Source organism: Aulonocara stuartgranti (assembly GCF_965226115.1).
Source record: "Aulonocara stuartgranti genome assembly, chromosome: 2".
In the NCBI taxonomy this organism is placed as follows: Eukaryota; Metazoa; Chordata; class Actinopteri; order Cichliformes; family Cichlidae; genus Aulonocara; species Aulonocara stuartgranti.
Genome location: NC_138940.1, coordinates 29,621,710 through 29,634,865, shown reverse-complemented (window position 1 = coordinate 29,634,865; position 13,156 = coordinate 29,621,710). Strand labels below are relative to the sequence as shown.

General features: G+C 39.3%; 1 protein-coding gene across 1 annotated transcript; it reads right to left on the bottom strand.

Moving 5' to 3' along the window:
* Window positions 1-1,704: 1,704 nt before the first annotated feature.
* Window positions 1,705-3,991, bottom strand: adra2db (adrenergic, alpha-2D-, receptor b). Its single transcript, XM_082548863.1, has one exon. It carries the CDS (start codon window positions 3,613-3,615, stop codon window positions 2,344-2,346), a length of 1,272 nt encoding a protein of 423 aa, XP_082404989.1. The 5' UTR covers window positions 3,616-3,991; the 3' UTR covers window positions 1,705-2,343.
* Window positions 3,992-13,156: the final 9,165 nt, after the last annotated feature.

Here is a 13,156-nt window from a genome sequence, read left to right as displayed (position 1 = left end):
CTGACTATTAGGACTGCAAATAACCTTGCAAAATTTTCTGGCTCTAAAAAAATGTTGTTGTTTTTTTAACTCCAAATCTTCACTCTTCTTCCCCTATTAAGAGGCTCGAGTGGGGCTTTTTTTGTCAACAGTCCACATCAGGAAATGTTTTGGCTCTGTCCAGTTGTTCTGTTGCTCTCATTAAGTCTTTAGAAGAGAGTTTAGGAGGTCAAGGGTCACTGCAGCTCTGCTTCCCTTCCTGAGCCAGTCGCCAACTTTGTTTACATTCTGGGATAAGGAAAAGAGTTTGTGGATTGTTGTGCAGACTGTAGAGCTTCAAATCTGCAAAACACAAAAAGCCACCACAGGCTTGGTTTTGAATAAAAGTTGAGCTATCAGAGCGTTTATGCGACGACTGGTGAAGGACTATGAAAATTCTCCATGTTTTGCTTTGTCATACTTTCCTCCCGGGTCACCAAAGGAAAATAACAGCACTGTAATGTAATATTGCAAGCGCTCGCTTTCAAAAGATTTAACAGAGCTGCGCTGACATTTGAAGAGACTTGCCTGGAGGAAGTGCACATGAAAGCGTCAGAAAACACTACAGCTAATTAAAAGTATTGTGCCCCAATCCTGCTGCAGTTGAGCAGCCACGAATCAGTTTACTATCAGCAAATAATTTAAATATGAGTGTTTCATTTTGAGGTAATGAAAAATGCACTTGTAATTTTGTTCTCTGGAGAAATCAGGTTACATGTAACATGTGTACAGCAACATCCCATTAAGTCACAGATAAATAAGCATCAATCCCATCCTGCTAAATGTGATGAAGGAACAAAGCTAATTACACCGACTCTTACAAGTGCGACTTGACCCAGACGTTTAATTTCTTTCGAGAGTTTGTGAATCCCTCTGAGATAAAGTTTCCTCGCGCTAACAACACTCCTCTCGGACTTTCTGATTCCCTTCATAAATAAAATGGTATTTCACATTAAAAGAAAAGAAAATATGCAGCCATCTTCACCCTTGTTTCTCCTGACAGTATTTTAACAATACCCTTGTGAATGTGAGCATACTTCACAAAAACTGCTTTCATTTTTTTTTCTCTTTTTCAGCATGACATCCCTCAGACAGGGTGATTATCTTTGGCGAGGGGCCAGTGAGCAGTAGGAGTGCTTTGAAGACATTCCTAAGAGGATATAAATAGTGTATTTATACTCAGCGCGGTCCTTCATGATATATTCACCGTATGACATACACGTTGTATCCCACATGCATCAACAACCGACCACAGTCTGATGTTGTATGGAAAACAGTATTGGGAAGTTCAAATACAGTCTTCTAATAACACTCCCATCCTATGTATGCGAGTTGTACCAATGCATTAATCATTTTTTAATCACATACTGAAGAATTGTCCCTTATGAATGATTTCTTCTGCAGATTTTTCACTATATTAAGAAAGTGGTAATCTAACAGCTTTATAAAGCTTAGCATCACAGTGTGAGGCCTGACTTATAGATATTAAACTCTTTTTTTAACCAAAGAGAGCTCACAGTGGATTAAACCAGTCCTGAGATCTTATCAGAAATGTTTTTACTTTTGTTATTTTGAGTGTTCTTCTTCTGTTTATTCAAGAATATGTCAAATCCATCAGGAGGCTTTTGTCTAAGACTTAAAAACGATATGTATAGTAAGTTGGCACTGCATGTTTAACAGCATCTTAAAATATTTAATGACAAAATGTTAAGCAGTTGCAGGGAAATGAAATACAGAGACGTGTGCAATCAATTCTGCAAATGCAGGCCTCAGCTCGGCCATTGTTCTGGTCCTGAGGTGGTGTGATAGCATGGCGGAGGTGTGAGATTACACTCTTACATAAGTTTAGGGGTTCACTGATAAGAAACAGCTGATAACCTTGCTGTACCTTTAACTGCAGCAAGCACAGAAAGCTACACGAATTACCTGAAATAATGCCAAACATTTCATCCATGCAGAATTCAGCACTTTTTTTCCTCTTCAATATCACAAAAAAAGTCAAAATCTCCATGCTGGAGATTAATCTTCTATTTATCTCGGCACCCACAGTGACCAGCTGCCAACACTCAGAGTCCAGCAACAGACGTGACCATGACTTCCCCTTGCCCTGAAATATCTGAGCTTGCTGCAGGAATGGTCAAGTATATATAATGATTTATTTCAATTATAGACAATTTAATGTGTACACAACACTGGATATTTTTAATATGCTAAACATTACATTTAAATGATGGAGTAGCAGAATAGTCAGCCAAGATCAATAAGTTATAATACTATGATTTCTTCCCAATGTTTCTGAGAGCCAGAAAAAAAATTTTCAACCTTTCATGTGCGTTTTGATGTCCTGCATATGATTTTCTTAAAAGCTTTTCTGAAATCCCTGTTGAAAATGGTGTAGATTATGGGGTTCACAGAACTGTTGCAGTAGCCAATCCAAAAGAAAAGGTTGAAAAGTGCGGCGGGGATGTAGCAGCTCTCTCTGCAGATAGCATGCAGGCTGTAAGTAAAGAAGAAGGGGAACCAGCAGAGCACAAACACCCCCATCACTACCGCCAAGACGAAGGTGAAGCGCTTCTCCCGCATCTGGGCCACTTTGGTCTTGTTGGCTGCGGCCAGCTGTTGTCGCCCAGCTGGGTTCTTCTGCTCCGGGTAAAGTTGTAACGCCCGGGCTGAAGCCCAGGAAAGTCGGCAGTTCTGGGGTGGACAACTGTCCGATCCCTCTACTTTCCTTCGCTTGGTGAAGCGATGGTGTCGGGGTTTCGTATCCGATGCACAGCAGCTCTCCTCCAGGTCGATGTCGTCCAGCTCCCCTTGCTTTTGCGGATGGCTGCCGGAGCTTTGACTGCTAGGGCTCTCCATTTCGAACCGGTCCTTCCTGACAAAACAGGTCTCTGACTGAGAGGGCTGCCTCTCCAGGCCATTCTTAGCCACGAACACGGTGGAGGAGCGCTGCTTGGCAACTTTATAAATTTTACAATATACCAGAATCATAATGAGACCGGGAGCGAAAAAGGAGACCAGGCAGGATGAGAGGATGTACCAGGTTTCATCATTTAGCAGACACTCCCGTTCATCGTGTTTGGTCATGAGGAGAGGAGGGAAGGAGATGATAGCAGATATTATCCACACTACAGCAATCATGGACTTGATGCGCTTAGGTGTCCGTTTCAGGTTGTAGCTAACCGCCTTTGTTACTGACCAGTATCGGTCCAGGCTGATGGCGCACAGGTGAACGATGGATGAGGTGCAGAACAACACATCCAGAGCGAGATAGAAGGCGCACCAAGTACTTCCAAAGTACCAGTAGCCCATTACCTCGTTGACGAGGGAGAAGGGGATCACTAGTGTGGCCACCAGGATGTCCGCCGATGCAAGAGAGACCAGGAAAAGGTTCTGAGGGGCACGGAGAGCCCTGCTAGTAAGAACCGCTACAATCACCAACACATTACCAACAATTGTGACCGAAATGATCACTGTAACCACGAGGATGATGAGTGCGGTGGCTGCCTCTGTGTGTGGCAGAGCGAACGGTGCGTCGGTGGTGTTTTCAACGTTGGAAACATTTCCCAACAAGAGGCTTAGCTGGGTTAAATCCATTCTGTCTGCAAAATGTCCGTTTGTATCATCTTTGTTATTTCACCCTGTTCTTTTTCGAAACATCTAAGGTTGAGTGCGCTGAGCTGTGTTGCTAAAGCATGGGGATCGGCTGCGCGTAAAGCTCCGGGTCACTATCGAGTGCAGCCCACATAAGACACGGGGGCTGCAGACGTGATCTCCTGAAACAGCAAACTGTTTAACACACGTCCTTTGGGGAGATCCGACACGCACATCAGATGTCGACTGTGTGAGAAAACTGCGAGAGGAGCAGAGTTCACAATCCGCAAAGACTCCGAGAATAAACTCGCTCCTGCGGCATCCATGTCATGCGTAATGCTAGTTGCGTTAGGGTGAACCGCTTCTCTATGGAGACGAACGGGAGATGCACACTGTGTGGAATAAATGTCCACACAGGAGCGAGGTGACATCACCGAGAGAACCAGCCCATTTCTAAACTGAGAGAGAGAGAGAGAGAGAGAGAGAGAGAGAGAGAGAGAGAGAAGAGATATCTTTAAAACTTTAAAGTTTGCTTTTTGTCCTTAATATTTTTTTCTTTCTTCATATTTAATGTCTCTGCTTTACATGTTCAAACCAAATCGCCAGTAGGAAAAAATAGACACGTGCGAGTTTTTCCTTCATCCTTTAAAATGAGGTTTCCTACCACGCTGTTTATCAATATATAAGTACACTGCTTGATCAATGTATTATCATAAAAAAAACAAGGACACGCAAATATTTTAGAAATCTATCAAAAACTTCAGAACTAAAAAAAAAAAAAAATGCTAAATTCACATTTTTTGAGCTGGCACAAGGGACTACTCTGAGAAGTCAGAAATGAATCAAGCATAACATTCAACCAGATGTGGGTGAAACATTATTCTGGGTATAGGATTGGGTGAATACATTTGTTAAGCACTGTATGTTGCATCAGAAATAATTTTTCTTTGAAAAACCTGAATAATTTGTGATGGCACCATCATTAAGAGTCCCTGATGGAACAAGAGGTAAAACAGCACAGGTGGAGGTTTCTCTGAACTTTATCAACCCTGCAGGTGATGAGTTAGGAGGGCAAAGTGTTCAAATTAAAATAGCTTTAATGGAAGCAGTGATCACTGATCAGTGCATGAATTTTGTCAGTGAAGCATAGATGCCCATCTATCATTGTAAACTACTTTTGTGAAGGCCTAACTTGTTTATGTGCAATTGCACTCATCCATTATTCATGAATCATAATCTGGAATTGTTCTATGCTGGCACAGTGAAGGTAATACCTGTTGCTGCGGTGCTTCCATCTGTTTGCTCTGGAGGTTCAGTTATATAACACATATGCAGCTATGTTAGGCAACCAGACATACAGCCAGGGGATGTTTATGAAAAATGTACCAGCCAAACAGAAAGGTGCACACAAGGCCAGAAGAGGGGTCACTTTGAAGTACTCTGGTGTACAGACTGTAGCTTTGCCCAACACATAAGTGCTTCACTTATTTGGGATTTTAAAGTATATGAGTAAATACCATGTGGCAGAAGCCTGTCATTATTGGATTTCCAGTGCAGGTAAACCTACACGGATGCCAACATAAAAGCTGCTTTTAGGTGTACGTTTGTGTCCACGCTTGAAGGCTCAAGAACATGAACATGTTTGTTTCCCTGACTCTTTTCCCGCTCACTCTCTGTAACCTCTCTCCACAGTATGAAAATTTAAAAAAAAAAGCTTTAAAGAGCAGGGCAACTGTCACCACATATCAGTGGTCAGTGGTAGATGTACCCTAAAGGGTCTACCTGCTGAAAAAAAAACAGGAAAAACACTGACCTCAGTCACCAGCACCCTCAAACAGCCTTTACAAGCAGAAAAAACAGTCTTTATTGCACCTCATTTTTTTTCTTTAAAAGAGAACTGCCTACAAATTACCATTATTATAAATGAGCATTATTAGTTTTGCAATTCTGTGATGGAAGATGCAATTAAATATCTTTCTTTCTCAGCTTTCTAAACACTAAAGGGACAATAATGAATTCATATTAAGTTTGCAAAGACAAAAACACAAAGACAAGCTGTTCAGGTTAGATTAGACATCTTATTTACGAGGTGTTTGCATTAATATTCCAACAATATGTTGCATATTCATACAGTGGTTTTGCAATGTATAACCAAATGCTACTATTGTTTCTGCATCTTTAAACCACAGGGTGAAAAGAAATGATGTAACTGTTTTGACATCTTCTTCTTGCAGATGTTGATAAAATCTAGTCTAATCAGCACCGATGCTTGTGAACTAGCTTTGCTCTCTGCAGAGAACATTGCAGACAATTTTTCAAAAGAGAACAAATTCTCATGACAACAGTTTTGTCTTCCCATTTCTGCACTTTGCTGGTTTCAAAATGAACAATTATATAATTTTAAATTCTGTCTAAAGCTGAAAGTCACTGAACAAGCTTGTCAATATATTCTTTTGCGCTATGAGATAACACAATTCACTCACTCTTCTATACAATAGCATGACATAACAAGCTAAAAAAAAAACCTAATCAGAACATTATCGGGTGAACTTGTGAAATCTATATATAAAAAACACTTACAGACATGTTCCTTCAAGCCTTCCGTAATTTCTATTCCAAGCAGTGCAACAATACCCAACATCCTGTCTCTTTGGATACAGCTTCCTGTTATGCTGCAGTCATCGGACATAGTGAGGTGTGCATATAAATGCAAAGCTATCCTGAAGTCCTGAAGGTTTCTCCCTAAATTTGACACAAATCTAACCAACTGGCTATTCAGACAATTTCACTTTCCAATTCAAAGTAAAATCCATTACCGAAGAGGCAAAACTAATAAGCTGCTTAACATGTTACATGCTTGACATCTCGGTGACACACATGACAACTCTGTAATGCAGATGCCAGATTCATTTACTGTCATGGTATGAAATTTTAGCTGGTCTCCGGAGCTGCAGAGGTGTTAGGAGCCAGTGTGTTCTCATGGGAGAAATAGCACGGCACTTCAGGCACATTCGATGTGTGTGCTTGCACATCAGAAGCCTCGAGAAGATTTTCTGGGTCGAGGTGCTCTTGCAGCAGTGTGTTTAAGACTATCCTGTCCACCCTAGCTGTAATTCTGATGCATCAATCTCTGCTGAAGTTTGGAAAAGTGTTCACATCATGTTCCAGCATCCGTACCGACTTTAATCTCATCAGCTCATCAATCATTGGGTGTGCACCATGATTCAACAACTTCTGTCCTTGCCAGCAGGTAATACTTTGAGTAATGTGTTTTTAGTGATAAATACTGCCCACAGAAAATATTCATTAGCTTAGCAGTGATTATTAACATGCTTGCTGACCATAATTTCACTGCTGAATAGCTGCTGTGTGTACACTTATCAGTTTCGTGGGCGCTTTCCAAGGTAATCGCTAAGGAAATTTAGCAATCAAGGAACTGGACCACCACACTGGTCTGATGTGTGTCCAAGCTCACAGGAAACCAACATGATGAAAAGCAGTGCAGAAGCATGTTATTATGACATACAGTAACGTAGATAACATTGTTTATGGGAAATACAAGACTGTGTGAACAGTCAGGGCTCAGTACATATGCAGGCTTGTAGGGCATAAACATTGTATCTATTGTCACAGGAATAAGTAACTTAACAAATATATGTGAGCCGATGCATCTGCAGCGAGTGCATTATGTAAATATTGTGAGTCACTGTGAGGTTTTCCATATGTGTGACAGATTTTACACTCATGTTAAGCATTAGAAAAAACCTGGTAAGCACTGTGTGCACCCCATACTGAGACTGCACTGTATTTCACAATAAGACTCCATTACTGCAGTCTGTAGAAACATAGATGCATTAAAATCAAACTTTTGAAAGGGAAAGCCAAAAAAAAAAAAACACGCTGTAAAATTCTCAGTACTGACCAGTATCAACATATTTAACTGAGTCCAAGTTATTAAGCTTCTGTCAGACTAAGTTATTACTGGAGAAAGCTCTGGATCACAAGCGCCTTAAAAGTGCATAATAGCCTTATGAGCTATATTTGACATGTGCAATAGCTCAGACATCAATTAGAATTCAGGCCAAAAACATTACTGGAAAGCTGTAGTGTGTTTCCGCCAGAACTTGTCACAGTTAGCATCATGCGGTTTTTTTCTTTAAAGCTAAACTATTTTTTTCTCTTTTGGACTAAACCATTAGCACCTTTCAGCGGGTAGGAGATACATCAGAAGCTCCAATACTGCTGGAGATACAATAAAGAGTAAATCAAAGTATTCATTCAATAAGCTAATCGTTTGTTTACTGTGCCTAATAATGTTACATTTCAGAATTACCAATAAAAGTGCTTTTTTTTCTGGATATATGATGAGGCTGTGATTATTTACCTCCACTATTCCCCACCTATCCCCCCTGGGATGCCCTTTTATGTTGATAAAACAGAGAGATCCCTGGGAGGGCACCTTATAGAGGTTGCAGCTGATGACTGTGTTTTCCTTGCTGCCTCAATCCTCTTACCTTCCTGTTTTCTTATAAAGAGGCTTTTTGGCTGAATGCAAGCAGAACCCACTACTGCGTTATGTAACGTTCCAGGAATAAATGGCCCGAGGTGGCGTGTGAAAAACTCATCTCAGGCTGCAGGTGATTTGTGATAGTAAACACTTTCTTTGGGGAATTCAGTCTGCAAAAAAATCAGCCATGACCCGGTATGATTACTTAAATACTGTACAGTCTATCCATCTTAATTTCCATGTGTGATTACAGGATCCTTGGCTCTTTTGGATGTGTCTGCTTGTAGGAGATAGCTCGGGTGTGGGAAGGACTATGTGTGTCACAGCTACACTGTGATTCACATGTCTTTTTGTTTTTTTCCACAGATTGCTCATCTTCCACATCTCCCACCTTCTTCCACTGTCGCTTTTGCTGTCGGGAGCAGGTCAGCGAAAAATACATGACTGCTGACCTTTGTTGTGTCCCAAACAAACAAGATCTCCCTCACATTTTTCCACAGCTTTGGACAAAACCGCCCTGGAATGCGAAAGCGTGACCAGATTAATGAATCCTTGAAGGTCATGCATGTCACCACATTCCCTGAAAGAAGTTTCACCTTGAATTATAAGCAATCAGCTGAAATTCAGGATGGCTTTTTGTTAAGAAAGCTGTTGATGCCAAAACGGCAATAAAAATATCACAAATTACATCAATTTCACTGCAAGAAAAAATAGAATTGGCTCTTTAAAAAAAATAAAATTAATTCAAATAATTAAGCAGGCATGGCATATTTTTTGCAGATCATTAAACTTACTTTGAATATATTCAGATTAGCAACTGATCAGCTTGTTTCATCAGCTGCTCTGTGAATCGAAACGAGGCATAAAGGGCTACATCTTTGATAAAGAGCTTTAATGGTTGTGTGCACAGTAGAGGAAGGCGCTTTTAAAAGTCACTTCCAGGGCCGTAGAGAATAGGCTTCCTGCAAAAACACATCAGGGAATTATCGCCCTTCTCATTTTAAGAGAAAGAACACATTTGTAGCTGGTTAGAAGTCGCTCACTTTCAGAGCATTTGTAGTAATTTAGTTAACGCCATGGTGGCCCTTTGCCCTGGGCTGAAAATGAAAAAGAATGGGTGTGGAATAAGGGTCTTAAGCACATTAAGCCTCATTTTATCTTCAGCAGTGGGATCAATTTCCTGTGCCATAAGAAGTGTGAAAGTTTTTGCATCCAATAGTCTTTTCTCCGAAAACTTCACAGAAAGTCCCAATTTTGTCTTCATTTGGAGACACTGAGAAAAAGGGAGGAATGACTCAGAACTCACAGGACTTACATAACATGTATAACAAACTATCACTATCAGACAAGTAGTGGGCTCTCAGGTACTCTATTATGAGATCTTATTCTTCTTTTATTTTATTTTATTTTCTTTTTAATTGTAGTAATGTTTCTCGAAGAAGTATTGCATCCATTACATCTGAGAAAGTAATTGTGTGGAAAATAGAAAACACTTCGTGGGTACTTTACAAATAACCTTATCTTACAATAAGATATGTAGTTGACAGAGCAACATGAAAGCCTGCAGTGGAATATTTACTATGACTAGAAAGCATCAACATTTATATTTGACTTGCAGAAAAGCTTTCCGACAAATATTGAAGAAAATGTGTGGCGATCATGTAGACTTAACATCCGAGACGGAGGAATCCGCCAGATTTTATAAGCAAAGCTAGGAAATTGCTCCAAAATGTCTTGAGCTCCAGCTGAACCCTATTGAGAAAAAGTATCAAATTCTCTCATGAAATGCTGGGGAGGGGGGCCTGTTATTAGTCAAGCAAATTTGGCATCACTATTATTCATATAGAAAAATGCAGAAACAACAAATTAGCCTCAGCAGACCTAAAGGACCTTGAAAAGTTGTTTTTTTATGAGGCTAATATGATGGAAAGATCAGTCTATGGGTTCACCCTGCATCTGTTTAAGTGAAAATGATCTAATTTGTGCTTTCCTCTGGCAAAATATGCATCTGGTCTATATGCAGTATGATTATGAGATCTTTCTTCTATCTTTGGACATTCAGGATTTGACCGCAGGACCCAGGTCATATGTACATATACACAATACAGTTTCACTATTATGTGTATTAGCACGCTAACAACTGTGAACAACTAATTAACCTACTAAACATTCATTCAAATGGTTACTTGCTTATCATTCAAGCACCAATGCAAATTCACCACTAACTGCATGTAGTCTCATGTCAAATTTGAGCATTTTCACACTTGAAAAAGAAAACTGCCTTCACAACAGGTGTCTTATAATCAGGCTATGGCACCCCCTGTGGGCTATGAAAATGAAGTAATTTGCTTGCATATGCTTTTCTTTTTTTTAAAGTCTCCAAAATAATCTGTGTCTACCGTGTGCACATTCCAACCATTAAAATTAAACAGCTAGCATGAAATGTATCCCTGTTTATCCTGCCACCGGTCCAAGAACTCATCAGAGCATTCATTATGGATTTGACTTTTGGCTCCTTGCCTGTTTTTCTTTCAGCTTGCACGGTGTATTGTGTTGTTTTTTTTAGTGATACAGAAAATATCTCTCTTTATTAAGTGCAAGCATTTTGGGCAGACATGCTTCTCTCTCAAATACAACACACATATACAGTTCTTAACAAATTTATTAGACCACCACTCAATGTAAGGTTTATGCCCAAATCAACCAAAATCATTTTATTATTTTTCTGTAATGGTTAATCCATCAACTCTTGAATCAAAATGATGTTTTTGCTTTTTTTTAAACAAATTTTGACAGACTTCTAAAATATTTATATATATGTTTCATAACATAAGTTTTTATGATGAGTGGTCAAATAAATGTCTTAAATTTGCATTGGAATTTAAAATGTTACAGAATAATATTACATTTCTTATACCTTTTGTGTAGATTTTTTAAAAAGTATATTATCTTTCATGTAAATTAAAATCATTTTCTGTATAAATAATCTAAAAGATTCCAGACTGATGACAACCCATATGCAAAATTTGTTGAGGAGCTTTGCTGGTATTTTCTTTTAATTTTCTTTAAACTATTGATTTTAACTTGGATGTGGCTAAATTTGACTCAAGGAACTTTTTTGCATGACAAATTTATAGAACACAGGTGTTTCCATCCATGAGATCCATGCTGTATAGTAGCGGAGTGAGAAATCTCATAACAGTGCTTTAAATTGTTGCTGTATTTACAAAAGATCCTACATCAAATGACCATTGAATTCTGAAACAGCACCCAGTTCTTCATTGCTACAGCATATATCTGCCTGGTAAAGGATCCTGTTGTGACACTCATCAGCCCCTGGGGTCACAGATTGCAGAGTGAGTCATTGGGCTCTGGTCCATCAGGCTCCACTGTCTCTAGATCTGGCACACTCTGCCAGTCAAATGAACCTTGTTAGGGATACTGTGCTGCTACACAGGCATGGCAAAAACAAAAAGTCACCCTCCGAAATCTGATGGCAGTGCGAAGCAGGGTATGTGGCAGCCATGCCCTACAGGACTTAAGAGCGAGAAGCAACACCCTAAGGTGGATGCTGATTTCAGGCAGCATGCTTGTGTTGCCTGTCACCTTCCTCGATCTCTTGCTCACACTTTCATGTCCTTGATGTGGCAGCTGACACCTGTTGATTCAGTAAACTGTTATTTCACTTCAATCATCTATTCTCCTCTACCTGCAGTTCTGTTTCCCTCTTCTTGTGGCTGAACATTTCCATGAGACAGTACTATCTGTCTCAACCATATGCTGGGTGTTCAGCTCAGTCCTTCTCCATGCTGCTCTGTGAAAATGAAAATGTGGCCAGCACAGTGCTTACAACCACCACTTTTCAGTAGTACAGCCCTACAGGAGTGCATGTCAGCATCCAGTGATCACTGTGACCCTCACAAACAAGCCTGAGGAATAGCTCCAAATGATTAAAATTATTATTATATTATTAATTATTATTATATTAAAATAATTAAACACAAATGAGGTTGCATGTAAAAGGTCATAGTTGGGACATGGGTAACTAATGGAGTTCATGTTTTTTTTTCCAGTTCCATCCCTTGCTTATGATATTTGGTTTCATAATAGTGTGTGTCAGCTACTGTGTGTTTACTCTTCAGAGTTTAATTTTTCAACTACTAAGTCTATAAAATGCAATGTATTACTGAGATTAAAGCGGTGCTTTCCAATATTTTTGGTTTTTGATCCTCCAAAATAAACTGGGTGTGTGGGTCTGTGTTTTTAGGTAGTTGTCAGTAGATACTCTAAAAATTCCCTTTAAAGTCCTAATGCACAGCAAGTCCAGGGTTTGGGTTGGTAATGTCCAGATCTTTTTTATCATGTTTTTGTATATCTGACACTTTTAACAGAAAAATTGTGAGCAGAATGTATAGGACTTTTTTAAGCATGTAGCTAAAGCAAGCCTAAATCTAAACAGGTTGCCGGTGACCTGGCAGATGTTAATATATTCTGATGGGTATAATACACAAAGATCTAACACAAAAAAGTCCCAAATGATTTCTAATCTTCTTCAACAACCATCAGCTAAGAGTTACAAAGCTTGAACTAGTCAGCCTTTGGTCAACTGCTAGTTTGAAACCAATAGTAAAATTGTATATGTGAGAATGGGTACTTACAGCATCTGTGTTAAAAATCAATTACATCACTTACAGAGGGTCTTTTTCGTTGGAATACTTTTGCTTTTCAAACGTCTCTTTATTTCAATGATAATAATAACATAGTTTTACCTTGGCTGAATTTTGAACATGGGGCATGTACTGGTACTACAGTATGTAAGTAAAAGCGCAGATGATATCTATGTTTTTTTCTTTAGTCAATCAAACATTATCTTTATAGTATGGTGGGTTTTTTCTTTATTTTATTTAGTTTTCTTTTATTATTTATTTATTTATTGCTTCCAACTCATCTGTTATTTTTGAAAAACCCAATGACCTTTGTGTGAATTATGACTAAACTGTCACTGAATCATTTTTTTTGGGGGGGGGGGGGGGGGAC

What these genes read in the sequence shown, in the direction of transcription:
- adra2db (XM_082548863.1), bottom strand. Translation starts at nt 3,615, where the DNA reads ATGGATTTAACCCAGCTAAGCCTCTTGTTGGGAAATGTTTCCAACGTT.